Raw genomic sequence first — 18356 nt, 5'->3', positions numbered from 1 at the left:
CAGCGCAGCCCGGCCAGGAAGCTCTGTTTCCAGAGGCAGCTGTTGTAAATACCCATCACCAGGGACGGGGAGCTGCCACTGCCCCAGATGCAAGGGCTCCCAGAGATTGCACGTTGTCCTGCACGCATGGCATCTTACGCTCCTCCCAGCGCTTCTGGGTTGTTCTGTGATTAGCTCATGTGGCTGATGAAGAGGCTGAGGACTCTGCCAGGGACACTGTCAGCCCAGAATGCCTTTCCCTGAGGCTTTCTGGTGGGTCACCACCTCCTGTCCATTCTGCTGCGTGTCCTCCCGGCTGGGCTCGCTCCCTTCGCTGGGGGCTGCCTTGGTGAGCAGGGATGGCTCCAGCAGAACCCCAAGTGACAAGTCAGCCTTGGTGACAAGTCACAGTCCCTCCAAACACATAGGTTGGCATTCTGTTTGCCCATCTGCCCGCGGGGTGTTTGGTTCCTGCGGGCCAGGCCTCCAGATGTCACCAAGTCTGGTGACCTGAGGAATAACAACAAAAACAAGTCCCAGACCCGCTGAGCAAAGACAGGCTGTTATGTTCCCTACCATTCTGCCTGTGGGAATTGAGGCTGTGAGGGGCACGGCTACCTAAAGACCCAGTGAGGCCTTGGGCTGTAGAATCCGAGATCCTTGCTGTGTGTCTGGGGGTAAGTTACTTAACTTCTCTGAGCTTCATGGTCTAATTTATCTCACAGAATAAATGTATGTGAAATCACTGTAAGTTAAAGTGCTCTGTGGTCTTTTCCTCAATGAGCTCAGCCACTATTGCTGCCACTGTGCGTGCCTGCCTGGCCCACGGGTCCTGAGTCACTTCAGGGCAGGAAGCAGAGTGGGCCTTGCTCCTGTCATCTGCTTCCTTCAGTCTCTGGAAGGCAGGCCCCTGTGTCCAGCCCTCTGGACACCTGTCCCCAGGCAGGAGGCTTCTCCAGGGGATGTCACTCCCAAGCTCCTTGTCTGTACCCCCAAGTTGGGAAGGATCGTCACATGATGGCCCTTCAGTAAGTGTTTAAAAGGGGGGTTCTGGGCGGTCAGGAAGCAAGCGGAGAGCCACCGACTGGGCGGGAGGAAGGGCCCCGCACTTGGTCTACCTCCAGTTTGAGTTCATCCTCTGCCAGTCTGGCTGCAGGCCCCTCTCCACCAGCCTGAACTATCTTAGTTGGAATAGCATCTCTGTTGTGGTTCCCCAAGGGAGGTCAGCATTCCCCCACCCCCACCCCAGACCAGGAGCTGGGGTAGAAGCCACGCTTTTCTACCTGCCCCCATCAGACTGACCCCCAGCTGGGCAGGATCCATTCTTCGGGCTCAGCAGGCCACAGAGCCCTGGTTGGCTGATCCGATGAGCAATTACTTGCCTCTGGGTAAGACAGTGATCTCGCTGAGCTCTTGTTTCACCTTCTTGTCTAAGAACCTAAAGGCTGTTTTGCAACCTTTTGGCCCCTTTCCTCTAGCCAGAGAAGTGAGCGAGATTCCCTCTGCCCCGGACCCCTCTGACCTGGAGGACAGGAGCACAGGGAGGGGTCTCTGCAGGGGACGGGGCAGGGCTGACTCCAGGGGCCATCTCGGGAGGCCACCCAGACAGATCCTCCCCATGGCAGGGTCTACAGAGCAACTCCTTCCTGGGCTAAACACAGGTGAGTGGTTGTGGAACCTCCCCAGCCCCAGCAGCACCCTCTGCAAGCACAGGACAGGCCTGGCTGCTGCAGGAGAAGCCCTCCCACCATTGAGGACAAAGCGCAGAAACAAACACAGGCATCCCCCCGCTTCCCCGCCTCCTGCACAGAGAGCGAGCACTCACCTGCTCCTTTGGCCTCAAGGACTTGCACCCCCACACCCCGCTGTGGAAGTCAGGTGGTGAGAAATGGCGACTGGCTTTAAATAATCACAACCGGCTATTTTAGGCCCCTGGGGACCGGGTATATTTTCCAAGCTGCAAGGAACACACCTTGCATGAAGCAACACCTGTTGAGGCCAGACTTCCTCAACCGCCAGCCCTGCTCCCAGGCTGGGCAGCTGGAAGACAAGACGGAGGCCTGCCGCCCCCTGCTGGCGAGCCTGAGGACCACACCGGGGGGGAGGATCCCAGAGGCTTGGGGAACACCTCTGCACGGGATCCTCTGGAGAGATGGAGATGAGCAGTAACACTGCCTGTCTCCCTCCCTCCCCTTTCTCCCAGGGAACCAGAGGGAGTGAAAAAGAGATTTCTGTCTCCCAGAGGCAGGATTCCCCTCCCTGCGGCGTGGAAGGAAAGATGAGGCTCAGTAAGTTTGTGACTCCCCCAGACTCCCCCAGGAAGTTGGAGCCTCCTTCACTGCAGAACCAGGGAAGAGGCGGGCGTGCCCTCTGACTGTCACCAGGAGCACTGCTCCCACCGGGGACCTCCTGTGTCCTCTTATCTCCCCCGGCCAATGCCCGCTCCTTACCGTGTTCCCCATCTCTGTATGCCGGCCACGCCATGAGCACCTGGGCTAAACGAATTGCCCACATTCAACAGATCTGCAGCCAGAGAGACGCCGCGGGGCAAGGTGTCTACCAGGACATGCCTCGTGGGTAGGGGGTCCTGGTGGTGGAACCGGGGTCCACGAGAAGGGGCCTGCAATGCCTCTCCCTCGGGGATTCCCACTCATGGGGGAGACAAGCCAGATGACTTTACCAAGGAGTCACAGGCTGCCCCAAACAGGGAGCAGCGCTGAGCGTACAGCTGGAGGGTAAGTGGTCCCAAGGTTGAAGGTTGGGGGACTCCTGGAGCTGCAGCCACGTTGGGGGCTCTGTCAGGGAGCAGGTGTCCTGGCCTAGATCGTGGCTTCCTTAAGCCGCGGTTCTCAACCTGAGGGTCGCGACCCCTTTGGCGGTCGAAGGACCCTTTCACAGGGGTCGCCTAAGACCATCCTGAATATCAGATATTTACATTACGATTCATAACAGTAGCAACATTACAGTTATGAAGTAGCAACGAAAATAATTTTATGGTTGGGTCACAACATGAGGAACTGTATTTAAAGGGCCAGAAGGTTGAGAACCACTGCTTATGAGGAACCTCCTGTGTCATGCTTCCCTCTGTGCTCAGCATCTTATGGATTACAGGGGGCGCTTACCTGTCCTTCTTGGAGGGGCCCCTCTTCCTCTCTCCTGGAGAACATGCAAGTTGAAACAGTGTCCGTGTCCGGCTTTCCTCAGACCCTGACTACCTCGGCCTCAGTTTTCCTGGACACCCCTGGGCTTCAGGCCGAAACGAGTCTTGGTGACTGAGGGCAGCTCACAAAGGAGCTGTTTCTTCCCAGAGGTGCTGGCCAGGGAGGTCTCCCCACCCCTCTGCCCCCCAGGCCAGGGCAATAGGAGAAGGAATGTGTGGGGAAGTCCCGCGCCCACCCGCCTGTCCTGTGCTAGTCACAGCACCTCTCCAGCCTCTAGGCAGCTTGCGAGGCTGATTTGGTGGTACCAGCTGGAGTCAGTGGCCTTCGGTCCCCAAAGCTAGGAGAGGGCTTCCTTCATGGTGCCCCTCCTTGCTAATTCCCGTGTCAGCAAGATCCCTTAGCAACAAGTGCCATCACAGGGCAGTGGGTAAATACCTTCTAAAGGGAAACCCCTACTTACTGAAAAATGATGATTATAGGACAAGGATCTGGAGGCAGATGGACCAGGATCTGAATCCCAGTTCAACCCGTGACTGTCTGTGTTGCCTTGGGCAATCTGCACAACCTCTCTGAGCCTGTTTTCAAATCTGCCAGGGGGATAGTGGTTTGTATGGCAAGGGGTTGTGCAGGACTGAGAGGACATAATACAGCGACTCCAAGTGGTTTAAATATTGGGCCAAGGACAAGTGGAGCTCAAGGTAGCACAGTATATCTTCCTGGAGTATTAGTACTACTAGGACCTTTCAGTCCGCAGGCCGACGCTCTATCCACTGAGCCAAACCGGCTTCGGCTGAATTTTATTTTATTTTTAAAATAAATATTTGTATTTATTTCAGAGAGGAAAGGAGAGGAAGAGAGTTAGGAACATCAATGATGAGAGAGAATCATTGACTGGCTGCCTCCTGCACACACCCCACACTGGGGATCGAGCCCGCAACCCGGGCATGTGCCCTGACCAGGAATCAAACCCTGACCTCCCAGTTCATAGGTCGATGCTCAAACACTGAGCCACGCCGGCCGAGCGTGAGTTCAAATTTTAAAAGAGGAAAGAAGAGACTGAAAGAAATGTTTTACTTGCTTTGGGTTATGCTCTAAACGTAAGGGTCAGGGGTTACCTGGTTAACAGTCGGCCTTTGGGAGTATTTCCATAGAAGAGTCTGCAAGCGATGTGTCAGGAGCCATCTCCTGCCGGCTGCACAGTGGGGCGGTCAGGACTCATCCCTAACAGTTCCCTGATGAGTCCTGGCTCTCTCGGGCTTCAACCACCAGCACCAGGATGAGAATCAGACCTGGCAGGCCAGTGAGGGGCCAGGGCAGGGGTCCTCTCCTGCAAAAGTACTAGGAGCATCACAAAGGTGGGCAGGAAGAGTCTCTTTTCAGACTCCAGGGTGACAGGCATGGGAGGAGATAAGTCCGTCTATTCCAGGCATCAATGCCTCTATTTGTGTTTTGTGCATCCGTTTATTTTGTTTCTTAGATTCCACTGATAAATGAGATCATACGGTCTTTCTCTTTCTCTGACTGGCCTATTTCCCTTGGCATAATAATCCAGGCCCATCCCTGCTGTTGCAAAAGGTAAGATCTCCCTTTTTGATGGCGGAGTAGTATTCCATTATGTAAATGTACCAATTATCTACTTTTTATGTAATGTACATAAAAAGACAAGATGGAGGAACCACTGCTCCAGAGGATCCAATGTAGAGGTGTTCCCCCACGCCTCTGGGATCCTCCCCCTGGTGTGGTCCTCAGGCTCGCCAGCAGGGGGAGGCAGTAGTATTCCATCATGTAAATGTACCAACTCATCTACTAATGGGCACTTGGGCTGTTTTCAGATCTTGGCTGTTTTAAATAGGAGTGCATATATTCTGTCAGCATAAGAATATTCAAAACTGTAGAGAATTTTTATGAGTTTATTTGAGCCAAGCTGACAATGATTGCTGGCAAACAAAACCTCAACAGACTGAGGAAATGCTCCAGAAAACGGCAGCTCAGCACACTGCTTTATATATACATCACTATCAAAAGAGAAAGCGGAAGTGGGCTACGTGAAATCCACTGGTGATCTCTGGCTCTGCTCCGTGGCGCCTGCGCTTTGAGGGGTCCGGACAAAGGGAAATTACTTTGTTTTCTGCAAAGGCATGTTTACCAGGTATGTTGTTCTAGATGCAAAAAGACGACAGTCTTAGCTAAGGTGAAGATTGACTTTTGTCAGGGAAGATTCTAGCGTAGGACAAGACCACCTGCCATAAACTCTCGGTTCAACAGTTTTAATTTTAGACCATTCTATGAGCTTACTTTCGGTTTCTGAGGCCTCCCCAGAGCTTGTCAAGTTTAGCCCGTGGCCCTTTTTGGTCCATAATTTTTCGCATCAGTGTTTTGTGAAACGCTATATTCCCAGAAGAGGGATCACTGGCTCAAAAGGCAATTCCATTTTTAACTTTTTGAGGAACTTGGCACTGCTCTCCACAGTGGCTGCACCAGTCTGCATTCCCACCAGCAGTGCACGAGGGCTCCCTTTTCTCCACCTCCTCCAGCCACACTTCTGAGTTTCCGTCCAGCTAAACCCAGTCTTCCACCTGGCTTCTCTGTCCTTCTCTGCACTTTGACCCCCACGTCCTGTGGATCTGTGGCTGACGTCCTGTGTGTTGGGAATCTGTGGCCAGGCCTCCTGGGACTGCCACAGAAATAGTTCATGAGGGGCCAATTTCACCAGAGCAGAGGGCATGACTGGCCAAAACCAGGGTAAGCTCAGCACAGTGCCAGGCACACAGTTAAGGAGTTAGTTAATGAATCTGTTTCCGGCTGCTATGTCTGCCTCTGCTGAGAATGTCTGCTGTTCGTACATGTTTGCCTCTTGACAACCAGACCCTTGGACTATTCCTGACTTCCAAGCCCTGGGATGAAGCCATCATTCCTTTGTGTGACACTGCACTTGTATTTCAGCAGAGACACTTCTAAGCTCCTTGCTTCGGTTTGGCTGATAAGTTCACAGTCACATATCCAGGAAGACGTAATTACATCTTCTGGGTTTGAGGAGACCTCTCAGGTGCTGGGGGTGGGGTCCTTATGATATCTCAAGAAAAAGAATTTTCTAAGACTTGCATGGGAGGATGAGTGACTTTTATTTGTGTGGAATTCCATCCCTGGGCTTCTAAGGTCCCATTCCCTTCCTGGAGGAAGTGTAGCTGGGGTTTCAGTGAAGCTAAATCAGAACTGGGGCCCAGGGTTTCCGTTCCATGTTGTAGCCGGGTCCCGCTCAGCATCAGGCTAGTGACAGTCCATCAGTCCATTGTGTGTGGGGTCCACATGGCCATGGCAAATGCAGGACGCAGGAGCGAGAGAGCCCCACAAGTCAGGAGTCAAGAGCAACCAAGAGAGCGAGCGTCTTTATTCAGGGGAATAAATACCCACGTTACATGCCTTGCGGTGGCCACACCTATTCTGGCCAGTGGGCTGTTCTGAGGTGTGACTGACAGCAAGCACGTTCCTTTTGTCACCCTCAGTTTACTGGGCGTGTGTCTATTCTCCTCTCTGTCCAATCTGTGGGAATAGACCTGTGGCTCCCTGGGGAGTGCAAAGCTTTAGCGTTCTGGTGAAACTGCCGAAAGGATAGTTTTCCAGGAAGGAACTGTGTTCTTTCTTCTTCCTCAGTTTTTCTGGTCATGTCAGTGAATTCGTTTGTTTTCTTTGGGATGACACAGGAGGGAGTGCAGTGCTGTTTAGATGACTTTCTCGTAGATAAATAGCTTTGGTGTGTCTGGCGATGTGGGCAGTGAGTGGGGTTTCTCCATCTGCCAAACAAACACAAGAATGTAGAGCGCTGAAGGTAGGCAGGCTTCCATACCCCTCACAGATACTCTTTACTGCCAAGGTTAACCCAAGCCTCCCAACTGCGCCTGCTCCACCGTGTGATCACTCCGACCTTAGAGAAACCATGCCTTGAGGTTAACCCACATTTATCGTGTTGAATGCTTAAGGAGCTGAACTTTTCCTCCAATAATCCACCAGAACCAACCTTTCCTTCTACTAAGTAAACTGCTTTCCCCATTCTCATCTATTCTGATCTGATCCGAAGGGCAGACAGAAGGCATCACTGCTTCTGCCAAGTGCGATCTGTGAAGGAATGAACTTTAAAGCTTACTGCCTTCGTAGGTAGACTCAGGGGGGTGTGCAAACCAGATGCATCATAGGTAGAATACAGAAAAGCAAAGCAAACTTATCCTGCTTCCAGTTAACTGGTGGCTCAGAAGCAAGCTGAGTCTCCTCCCAGGCACAGCCTCCCCAGAGCCTTTTCTACCTTATCCGTGTCCCCAGTCAGGGTCCTGCTGATTTTGCTACCATTCTTCCCTAGCAGCTCTCTCCTACTCTGTTTGTTCCACATTACCCCCATTTGATTCCTAAACACAATTCTCTTCTAGTCTCTATATCCTATGTAATTGTAAGCAAAGGGAATGGGGACATCCTGGGGAACTTCTAATGCCATACCAGGAAACATGAAATCAATGGGGCCCAAGAAATGTTAAGCTAAGCTTGAACTAGCAAAAGTGATAGAACAACTAAGATGAAACTCAGCTCTAATGCTTCTTACCTTTTGGGGTATTTGCACTGTGCAATAAAGAGGATGTTCTGAATTTTCCTCTGGGATAGTTTTCTATTTAAAAAAAAGAAGAAATCATCATCCATCTTCTGGGTCACATAAACAAGGCCAAAGAGATGCCGAGAGCCCAAAGGAAAGAAAGCAGAGAAGGGAGGAGAAAGTGAGAGGGACAGAGGGTTCTGGAACAGGAATGGGTAGTGGGAAGTGCTCTTGTTGATGTCTGTAATTATAATTATTGCCGAAACCGGTTTGGCTCAGTGGATAGAGCGTCGGCCTGCGGACTGAAGGGTCCCAGGTTCGATTCCGGTCAAGGGCATGTACCTGGGTTGCGGGCACATCCCCAGTAGGGGATGTGCAGGAGGCAGCTGATCGATGTTTCTCTCTCATCGATGTTTCTAACTCTCTATCTCTCTCCCTTCCTCTCTGTAAAAAATCAATAAAATATATTTAAAAAAAATAATTATTAATAACTTGTTTACAAAATAATCAGATTGTTTTAAAACTGTGTTGTGTTTAAGTGAACTTAAAATATGTAAGATCTAGCACTAGCCAGTTTGGCTCAGTGGATAGAGCGTTGGCCTGCGGACTAAAGGGTCCTGGGTTCGATTCTGGTCAAGGGCACATGCCCGGGTTGCGGGCTTGATTCCCAGTAGGGGGCGTGCAGGAGGCAGCCGATTGTTGATTCTCTCTCATCATTGATGTTTCTATCTCTCTTTCTCCTTCTTCCTTCCTCTCTGAAATCAATAAAAATATATATTTTAAAAAATATATATGTAAGATATAAGTCTCATGAGCTATGAGCCTCCAAGGTGATTAAAGGATAATTTGAAATCATATTGCTAATTGTGGCAAATAAACCTTGTCATCAGTCAAAACGGCCTTTGGAACCAGTCAGCAAAGATGACTGATGGGACAGAATAAAACAAAACAATAACAGCAATAACAAAAGTGCCTTCTGGGCTGGTGAAAATTACCCTGGATCAATGAAGTTTATTCCCGAACACCCAGGACATCCAGTCCTGTGGTCTCCTGGGACTGTGTCTCCAGCAGGGAGAATGAACCATAAAGTGATCAATTTTGACAGAAGTCGGGCTGAGTGGAGCACAGAGCAGTCTCCCTACAGGAGCAAAGAGCTCTCAGGACACTAACAACTTCGAAGAGGGCATGTAAGGTCTCCTCTTGGAAAAGTTGTAGGTGAGAGTAGGAGGCTGGAGTCACACTGGCATTCGGAGGCTCTAAAGTGCTCCTTTTATTAAACCGGCCTGTGTGGGAAAGCCCTCTATGACCGTGAAGGAGCTAGTCCAGCCTGGACTACAGTGATTGTTCCTGGGGCGGTAGTGGGGGGGGCAGGAGGTGGGGGCGGGGGGAGGACTTTTGAAGTTCTCTAGTTCACGTCTCCAGATTGCCTCTATTTATTTAGCTTTTGAAAAACTTTATATTTATACTCTTCTTTTCAAAGAGTTTCCTTTGGATTAACCTTGTGTTCATTGACTGGAGTTTGGTGACCCACGCTTGGGAAGCCTTGAGTGTGGCCCAGAGCCACCATGGGCCTTCTGAGTCCTTTTCTGATGGCTTCTTGAGAAAAAGGCATCTCTATGTCCAGTCTAGTGGCATCACAACTCAAACATCCTGTCAAAACCACACTACTCTACTTGTTGTCCTATGCAAAAGGAACAAGGCCTGTTGAGTAGCTGTTGTGAACTGTGAGAGAAGGGGTAATTCCATAGATCACAGTGTGAGCATTACTAGTTGGATCAGAACCAGGTGGCCCAGAGGGCACCAGCTTCTGCATAAGAAAGAATCCACAAGGACTCAGGGGAGACACGGTGCATTGGGTTTCAAGGATTGTATATCCTCATCTCCCATGTTGTTCAAATCCATGGGAAAATCTCCAGTAAAACAAGAAGGGCCTCAGAGAGGAGGATAAAGCCCCCAAAAATATACGAATGGACTCACATTTGGGTTAGAGATTGTATCATACTCTGCGGTCTCTCCAGAAGGGGGGTAGCAGTTAGGAATTTCTGGATGAGTGTCCATTTTCTTCTCTTCAGTGGACTCTACAACCAAGTTGGAAGAGAATCAGAGCTGGCCCCTCCTTCCACTCACCACCCCCATTGGCTCACCACCCCATCTGACAACCTACTGAGAGTGACCAATTATACTGGTTTACCTGTAACTAAAGGTTTGTTGTTGTTTTTTTTCCCCCAGGGAATGGGACTTTAAGTGCTAACCCCAGGAAAATCCCAGGATTTTCTGGTTACCCTCATTACTTCCCAGGCTCTGAAAGGGGTAGGCACTGGGGAGAGAACTGGAAGGACCTTGGCCTTAGGAGGGAAGCCAGAACTAAGGGATGCAGGCTGATGGTGTTCTCCTTGAGGCAGAGAGTAGGGCCTCTTCATTTCTGTATCCTTAGGCCTACCACCAGTTTGTTGAATTAATGAGGGAGAAAGTGCATGAATGAGGGCGAAGACAAAAATGGTACATGCTCTACCTTTTCTTATTTGTTTCCACATAGTCAAAATAATTAACACCAGTACAAGGACAATGAGCAGCGAGGAAATCCACAGGCCCATGGTGGAATCTAAGTCACCAGCAATACCTTTAAAGAGAGAATGGGTGGAGACACAGGGAAGGAAGCAGGGTTAGCTATGGAAAATGACCCAACTTTTAGCCGAAACCGGTTTGGCTCAGTGGATAGAGCGTCGGCCTGCGGACTGAAAAGATCCCGGGTTCAATTCCGGTCAAGGGCATGTACCTGGGTTGCAGGCACATCCCCAGTGGGAGATGTGCAGGAGGCAGCTGATCGATGTTTCTCTCTCATCGATGTTTCTAACTCTCTATCTCTCTCCCTTCCTCTCTGTAAAAAATCAATAAAAAATATATTTAAAAAAAAAAAAAGAAAATAACCCAACTTTTAGAGCAACTGCTACTTTTCTCCCAGTCTGGTGACTTCCCAGGGGCCTCCAGTTTTTACACAGGGCCCATTCCCATGGGGACCAGGAGCTAAAGAAGGCATAGCTCCCGAGACTATAGGATTCTAGAGAAAGGGGAGAGACAGTCACCTTCACAGAGCTTCCGGGCAAAGATGAGGTTTGAAGAGTTGCTGCTAATGGGGTTCCTGGCCATGCAGATGAAGGTCATGTCCTTTTCCCTCAGCGTCCAGGTTATGGGGAGGACGGAACCATTATGGGACTCATTGGAGGTCTTCCCCAGGGTCTTCCAGCTGTAAGTCACATCCTCTCCTCCCCGTTCCAGGAAGCATGTCAGGTTGGTCACACAGGTGCCATTTTTATTGCTCTTCAGACCCAAGGTGATTTTGGGCTTTGATAGGTGCTCTATAAAAGAGAAATGGACAACCAAGGGTGGCAACTATGCCTATAGCACTCTTTTTCTAAATTATTCTATAAGCCCTGGACCTGAACCTCTTTGAGGTGCTGCAGAGTGGAGCAGAAGTGGCGATTTAGAGCAGAATTCTCATTCTTATCTGGAAAAGAGAACTATCTAGGTCTGCTTGTCCACAGCTATACAGCAACAACTACAATAGTAAGATCTATAATAATAAAAGCATAATATGCTAATTAGACTGGACAGCCAAACAACCTTCCAGATGTCATTCCGTATGTCCTTCTGGAGGAAGCCATGGTGGTGGGGGCCGAGGCAGAGGCAGTTAGGGATGATCAGGCAGGCGAGCAGTTAGGGGTGATCAGGAAGGCATGCAGAGTGGTTAGGGGTGATCAGACAGGCAAGTGAGTGGTTAGGGACAATCAGGCAGGTAGGCAGGCAGAGGGGTTAGGGGCAATCAGGCAGGCAGTCAAGTGGTTAGAGGTGATCAGGCAGGCAGGCAAGTGGTTAGGGGTGACCAGGCAGGCAGGCAAGTGGCTAGGGGTGATGAGGCAGGCAGGTGAGTGGTTAGGGATGTTGAGGCAGGTAGGCAGAGGGGTTAGGGGCAATCAGGCAGGCAGGCAGAGGGGTTAGGGGTGATCAGGCAGTCAGGTGAGCAGTGAGGGGCAATCAGGCAGGCAGGCAAGCAGATAGGGGCAATCAGGCAGGCAGGTGAGTAGTTAGGGGAGATCAGGCAGGCAGAGTGGTTAGGGGTGATCAGGCAGGCAGGCAGAGTGGTTAGGGGCGGTCAGGCAGACAGGCACACCAGCAGTTAGGAACCAGTGGTCCCAGATTGTGAGAGGATGTCCAACTGCCAGTTTGGATGTCAAACTGGCAGTTGGACATCCCGCAAGGTGTCCCGGATTGCAAGAGGGTGCAGGCAGGGCTGAGGGACCCTCCCCTCCCCTGTGCATGAATTTCATGCACAGGGCCTCTCGTAAATAATAACAAGTCCATAAGAATGCAGCTTCCAGTTACTAAGCCCAGCCGTATGGCAAGCATTGTGTTCAATGTATTTTAGATGTTAGCTAATTTTATCTTTTTTAGAGGCTCTCCATTTCTTTGTCCTTAGGCTTCCTTGAAGAGACTTTCCCTGAACTCTTCCGGATGAACAACACTTCTGGGGCCCTTCCCTACTCGGTGCCCACTCCTCTCCCTCAGAGGATGAGCAATGGGTTCATTGCTGAGATGGTGAGAGTCTGACTTCTATCATCTGCATCTCTGTACGTGTGGTTGAACTGTGAAGATTGCTGTTAATGTGGTTTGCCTTTTCCCCCCTTCACCTAGCTCAGTGGTCGACAAACTCATTAGTCAACAGAGCCAAATATCAATAGTACAATGATTGAAATTTCTTTTGAGAGCCAAATTTTTTAAACTTAAAACTATATAGGTAGGTACATTGTTATTAACTTAATGAGGGTTCTCCTAAGCTGGTCTTTGCTAAAAACGTCCTCAATCTGAGGAGTCGATCTTAGCGAAAGTACCCCCACTTCTTCTAACGCCACTTCTTCAAAATAGACCCGCCCAGGCCAAAAACCGACTTCTGCTCATGGGCCACGAAGTTTCAATTGCACTGTACGTGCGCACCCGCACATGGTATTTTGTGGAAGAGCCACACTCAAGGGGCCAAAGAGCCTCATGTGGCTCGCGAGCTGCGGTTTGCAGACCACTGGCCTACCTCCTACAAGCAAACCTGGAAGGCCATCTCCTGGTGTCTGTGATATTGCATCTCAGTGAGTGAGGCAGCTATTCTTGTAGCTAGCTGGTTGAATAATTGTTTTGTAAATTCATCTTTCTTGAATGGGCTCCAAGGTCTAGACTTGGGAAAAAAATATTTCTCCTAGATTGCTTTAAAAGAAAAAAAATAAAGCTTTTTTAAAATTATTTTTTATAATCCTCTCCCAAGGATATGTTTTTATTGATTTTTAGAAAGAGAGGAAGGGAAGAAAAAGAGAGAGATAGATATAGATATAGATATAGATATAGATATAGATATAGATATAGATATAGACATAGATATAGATATAGATATAGATATAGATATAGATATAGATATAGAAACATCAATTGGTTGCCTCAAGTACTTGCTCCCACCGGGGATCGAACTCCTATTCTAGGTATGAGTCCTGACTGGGAATCAAACCTACAATCTTTCAGTGTGAGCGTAGATGCCCAACCAGTTGAGCCACCTAGACAAGGCAAAATAAAGCTATTTTTATCTTTCTTTCAATTTTTGTATCTATTTCTCAATTGATTGGTATCTGTAGAGAAAGAGGTGTGATTGATGTTTATACCTGATAATCTTTCTACAACAGGCATCACTTTCCTCTCCATTACAATTACGGAAACTAAGTTTCAGAGAGATTAAGTAACTTGGCTAAGACCATGCAACTAGTAAACAGAGAAGCCAGCATTTGACCTGTGTGATTGCACTTCCCATTTCACCCACCTGCTGCACACACTTCCTCTTACAGGATCTCTGAGTAGAAGGGGACCTCACTTCAGCCATCGCAGGAGTTCCATCTTCCACATTCTTGCCAAGTGTTTATCCTGCCTTTGCTTACACATCCCCAATATCAGGGAGTTTACCACTTTACCAGGGCAGTCACTGTACTCACCATAGACACGCAGCCCATACTCCTGGGTGAAGGGCTCCTGGAGGGACGAGCTGTGTATTTGGACAGAGTAGGCACCTGAGTCATTCTTACTCAGTTTGCTGAGCTTCAGGGAGTAGTTCCCGTGCAAGAAGCCTACCCTTCCCTTGTCATGATTTTTAGTCACTATGACAGTGTCTGGTTTGTTTGTCGTTGTTGGCTGTATGGTGATAAGAGTAGTACTTTTAAAGATCCAGATAATGCTGTCAATCCGATCTACTGAGTGTGTCAGAGGGAAAGTCACAGACCCACCGACGGCACCCACCAGCTCCTGCTGGGCTCCAGAGGCTGCGGGCCCTGCAGACACAGAGAACCATAAAATAAACGTGAGTCCCTGCCCTTTCCACCAATGACTCAGCCCCTTTGGGCTCTAGAAAGGTCCCAAGAAAGTCGCTCCGTCCAACCCGCCCGGCCCCTGGGAAACCTCTTGGAATCTTATTCATAGGAAGGCATTGAGGTCAGAACTCTTCCTGAAAGGAGTGGCTCCGGTGAACCACCGCACTCCCAGAGGCCTCTGGCTGGAGACAAAGCTCCGAGGCAGACACAAGACCCCACTCCACCCCTGACACGCTCCTGGAGGAGGAGAACTGGGAGGTTACAGTCCAAGTCCTTGCCCACTGCTCCTGGGAGAGCCGAACTAGATGCAGGTGAGGAAGGAGAGCCTTCCTGACATGGGGCAGAGGTTTTCAAGCACAGATCAGAACAGTGGGAGGTAAGCTGTAAGTGCCTCTTGATAGTGATAGCTTAGAAATCTGAGGACCAGTTACCTTTCTCTCTTATGGTAGAGTGCAATTGAGCATCCCGATTTCCCTTTTATGTCTTTTGGTGACCTTCCCTTAAGCATCAGCTGCTCTCCCAGTACTTGAGAGTAAGAGAACCTGATGCCCCCCTGGCTGGTTGATCTCAATGGTTAGAGCTCTGCCTTCAGACTAAGGGGGTCTCGGGTTCGATTCCTGATCAAGGGCACATACCTGGGTTGCAGAATCCCAGCCCAGGTCGAGCCATGTGTGGGAGGCAACTGATTGATATGTTTGTCTCACATTAATGTTTCTCTCTCTCCCCCTCCCTCTCTCCTATCCATTCTCTCTAAAAATCAATGGGGGATGAGGGGAGAGAGAGAATCTGATGCTACCAAATGTTGACCTAGTCCCTTGATTATAGGTCTTGGATCTTGACCAACATTTTTGCTAAATTTATTTTTAAAAGAACTTGTTCCTCTCCCTGGGTAAATGTCTTTTAGGAGGCGATTCCTGTTTTCAAACATTATTCTCCTCTGGGGGGAGGGGGGAGGAGGGTGGTGGCTGTGGGTGTGGGTGGAGGGTGTCAATAGGGGGAAAAGGGGTCACCTGTAATACTTTCAATAATAAAGATAAGTTAAAGATAAATAAATAAATGCAATGTTGAGTACTTTCAAAAAGCAGAAAACACTCACACATGCACAAAACACACACATTATTCTCCCTATAATTTATTGGTCAGTGGATATATTCTTTGAGTCCCTCAGGCCTTTATTAAATCATCCTGTTAAGGAATCTGATTTTCAAACAGCTGCTCTCCCTGCCTCCTTAATTCTAAGGTAGGATGGTTTTTCAGTTGCTCTCTGATCATCTCAAGGGTACCAAAGTAGTCCCAGTAAATGTTACAGATGAAATCAATTTTATTTTTAATTATTGATGGATCAGTTAATGCATTTATTCTTTCACTTCAACAATTGAGATGAAGGAATTAATATTTTACAGTCAAATAAAGGTTGGGCATCACTTGCTCTCAAGTAGGTGTAATTTTTGCATTTAGGGCAACTAGGAGTTATTTTTTCTTGACCAATCAGGGAGGTGACAAAACTGTAAGTATGGGCTTTTGTGCTTTAGCACACTTTTAAGCTCTAAACAACTACCTTTTTCACTTCACACATGGAGAGGTGCTACATTCTGAGGGTAAATGTCAAAAGATATAAATTATGTGGTGATATAAGAAAACTAGAGGCCCAGCGTGCAAAGTCACCTGTGGTAGCCTGCTGCTGTTCACAGCACACCCACCCACCCACCCCCAGCCCACCCACCCGCCACTGCTCACAATGCTTGCTGCCCTGCCCGTCCACCACCTGCCTTGCTGCAGTCAGAGCCTGTGGGCCATGGGGGAGGGACCGAGAGGTCCTCAATGCACCTCATTGTGACTGGTCATTTGGTCGTCCTGGTCGTCATGGACACTGGCTTTTTATATATATTTAGACTAGTAGCCCGGTGCACGAAATTCGTGCACTTGGGTTGGGGGGGGGAAGGGGCCCCTCAGTCTGGCCTTCACCCTCTCCAATCTGAGACCCCTCAGGGAATGTCCAACTACCTGTTTGTGCCCACACTTTTAACAGATAACAGCTCCATTGTTGTTCCTTTCTTATGCTTAAAACCATTGGAATTAGTAGGTATTCAAAGTGTGTATACATTTTGGGGGGACACCCTGTATATCTCTAGTCAGTGGTGAAAGAAACCAACAGCAGATTTGGAACCCCCAGACAGAAAACCTTGCTCACTCCCCACATGTCTCCCCACTTCACTTTCCACCTTCGTGGGCAGCAGGAGAATCAACGTTTTCTCTCATTAATTCAGAAAAGCACGTCCTGTCACCCGCTGCCTGGCAGGAGTGCGCTAGGCTCCAAGCAAGCGAGGCTCAGTCAGGGCAGCCTTCACTCATGGGTGCTGGCACCCAAAGTGCACATTCCTCCTCTACAGTCGCCCCGACTATCCCACTGTTTCACTGAGAGGACGGAACTCCTCTCTGCCTCTGGGTTCTTGATCTTGAACACTGACCGAAGGCACCTCAGCGAGGGCCGCCCGTGCCCACCAGGTGTGTCTGTCTGCACCTGCTCCTGCCTCAGCAACTGCATTAACTCCCCAGAGGTGATCTTGTAGCTGCACTGGCCTCCGTGGGAACAGGGTATCACCACTCCACCCTCTCACTGTCATTTCACAGGCGCCCACCCTCAGCACCCAGAACACCCAGACACTCTCCAAAGGACGTGGGCGCATCAGAGGGGATGTGTGCACATCCTGTGGGGGTTTTAGGCATGCTGGGTGATGGAAGTGCGGTGGAGAGGCGGGGGGAACTTGTGCACGCCTTGGTTTGCAACTGTTGCAGGTGTGGGAGGGTGACAGTGTGCTGGGGGATGTTAGCACGCCAGGGGGGGATGTGCACACTGGGGGCCTATGGCTTTGCAGATCCACAAACCCCCGTGGTGCAGTCAGAAGGACATCAGTCTGGCCCACCACGGTGGCTGTCCCTGCGATCCTGCACCTTCTGGGCCAGGAGGCGGATCATGCACAGCCACTCCTGGGAGCTGATGGCCTGCAGGCGCTACTTCAGCTCAGCCTGCAGGCTCTGCATGGCGCGCTCACAGCTGTCACCACCGCCATGTGGGGAGTACAGGCCGCCCTCCACCAGCCTGCCTCCCCTGTCCAGAGGCTCTCTGCGCTGCTCACCTGCCCAGAGTGACTGGGGCTGGGCAGAAGCCAGGTGTCCTGCCTGCCCTACCCTCGCCGATCCGCCCCGTGTGAGCTGCCTCCCTGCCATGAAGGGTCACGGATCCAGGTTCCGGGACCACGGACAGCCTCAACGCTGCCCCCCACCTGGCAGGGTCACAGATCTGTGTCTTGGTCCCGTGGACAGCCTCAAGCACTGCCCCCCGCCCGGCAGGGTCACAGATCCATGTCTTGTCCTTTGGACAGCCTCAAGCACTGCCCCCGCCCGGCAGGGTCACAGATCCCAGGTCCCGAGACAGCAGACAGCCTCCTGTGCTGCCCCCTGCCCGGCAGGGTCACAGATCCGGTCCCGGACTGCAGACAGCCTTGCCCACTGCCACCCACCTTCAGTAAGCAAATTAGCCGCCATCTTGTTGCTTCAGGGTGGGGGTCCCCACTGGGGTGCCTGGCCAGCCTGGATGACGGGCTGATGGCTGTTTGCAGCTGGTCACACCCCCTTCAGGGTGGGGGTTCCCACTAGGGTGCCTGGCCAGTCTGGGTGAGGGGATCGGGCTGTTTTCAGGCTGGCAGGTGACTGAAGCTCCCAACCTCTCCTTTTTTTCTTTTTTTTTTTTAATTCTGGGATTTATTTGCCTTCTATGGCTGTCACTGGAGCTGAGAGCCGGCTTTAGCTCTGAGGCTCGGCTCCAGCTCTGAGGCCTCGGCTGCCGAAAGCAGGGATCTGGGTTTGTTTGGCTTCTATAATTGAAACACTGTTGCGGTCCTGCTGGCTGAAGCCTGGCTGGCTGAAAGCAGGTTTCTGGAGTTTGTTTAGCTTCTATAATTGCAACATAGTTGCTTAGATTGCAGCTCAGAGGCCAGCAGCGGCAGGCAGGGAACCTTGGCTTCCTCCTTCACTGGAGCAAGCAAGCCTCCTGTTCTCTTCAGCTGCCTGGCTGCCGGCCGCCATCTTGATTGGCAGTTAATTTGCCCTGATTAGCCGATGGGAAGCATGTCGGAGGTATGGTTAATTACCATGTTTGTCTATTATTAGATAGGATGTCTCCACATTTATAGTTCAAATGAAACTGGAGGATGACAGTACAAATTGCCAACATGAGTCTAGATAGAG

The 18356-nt window shown here is 50.2% G+C and overlaps 1 protein-coding gene across 1 annotated transcript; it reads right to left on the bottom strand.

Moving 5' to 3' along the window:
- Positions 1-5036: 5036 nt before the first annotated feature.
- On the bottom strand, positions 5037-17654 carry SLAMF7 (SLAM family member 7). The gene is made up of 7 exons (XM_023760702.1): positions 17630-17654; positions 13737-14069; positions 10800-11072; positions 10229-10336; positions 9694-9794; positions 7729-7791; positions 5037-6931 (listed from the first exon to the last, which is right to left on the bottom strand). Exons 1-7 carry the CDS (start codon positions 17652-17654, stop codon positions 6860-6862), a joined length of 975 nt encoding a protein of 324 aa, XP_023616470.1. The 3' UTR covers positions 5037-6859.
- Between the last annotated feature and the right edge of the window lie 702 nt (positions 17655-18356).

This window comes from Myotis lucifugus, unplaced genomic scaffold (assembly GCF_000147115.1).
Source record: "Myotis lucifugus unplaced genomic scaffold, Myoluc2.0 scaffold_190, whole genome shotgun sequence".
In the NCBI taxonomy this organism is placed as follows: domain Eukaryota; kingdom Metazoa; phylum Chordata; class Mammalia; order Chiroptera; family Vespertilionidae; genus Myotis; species Myotis lucifugus.
This window is presented reverse-complemented; position numbering and strand designations above follow the sequence as displayed.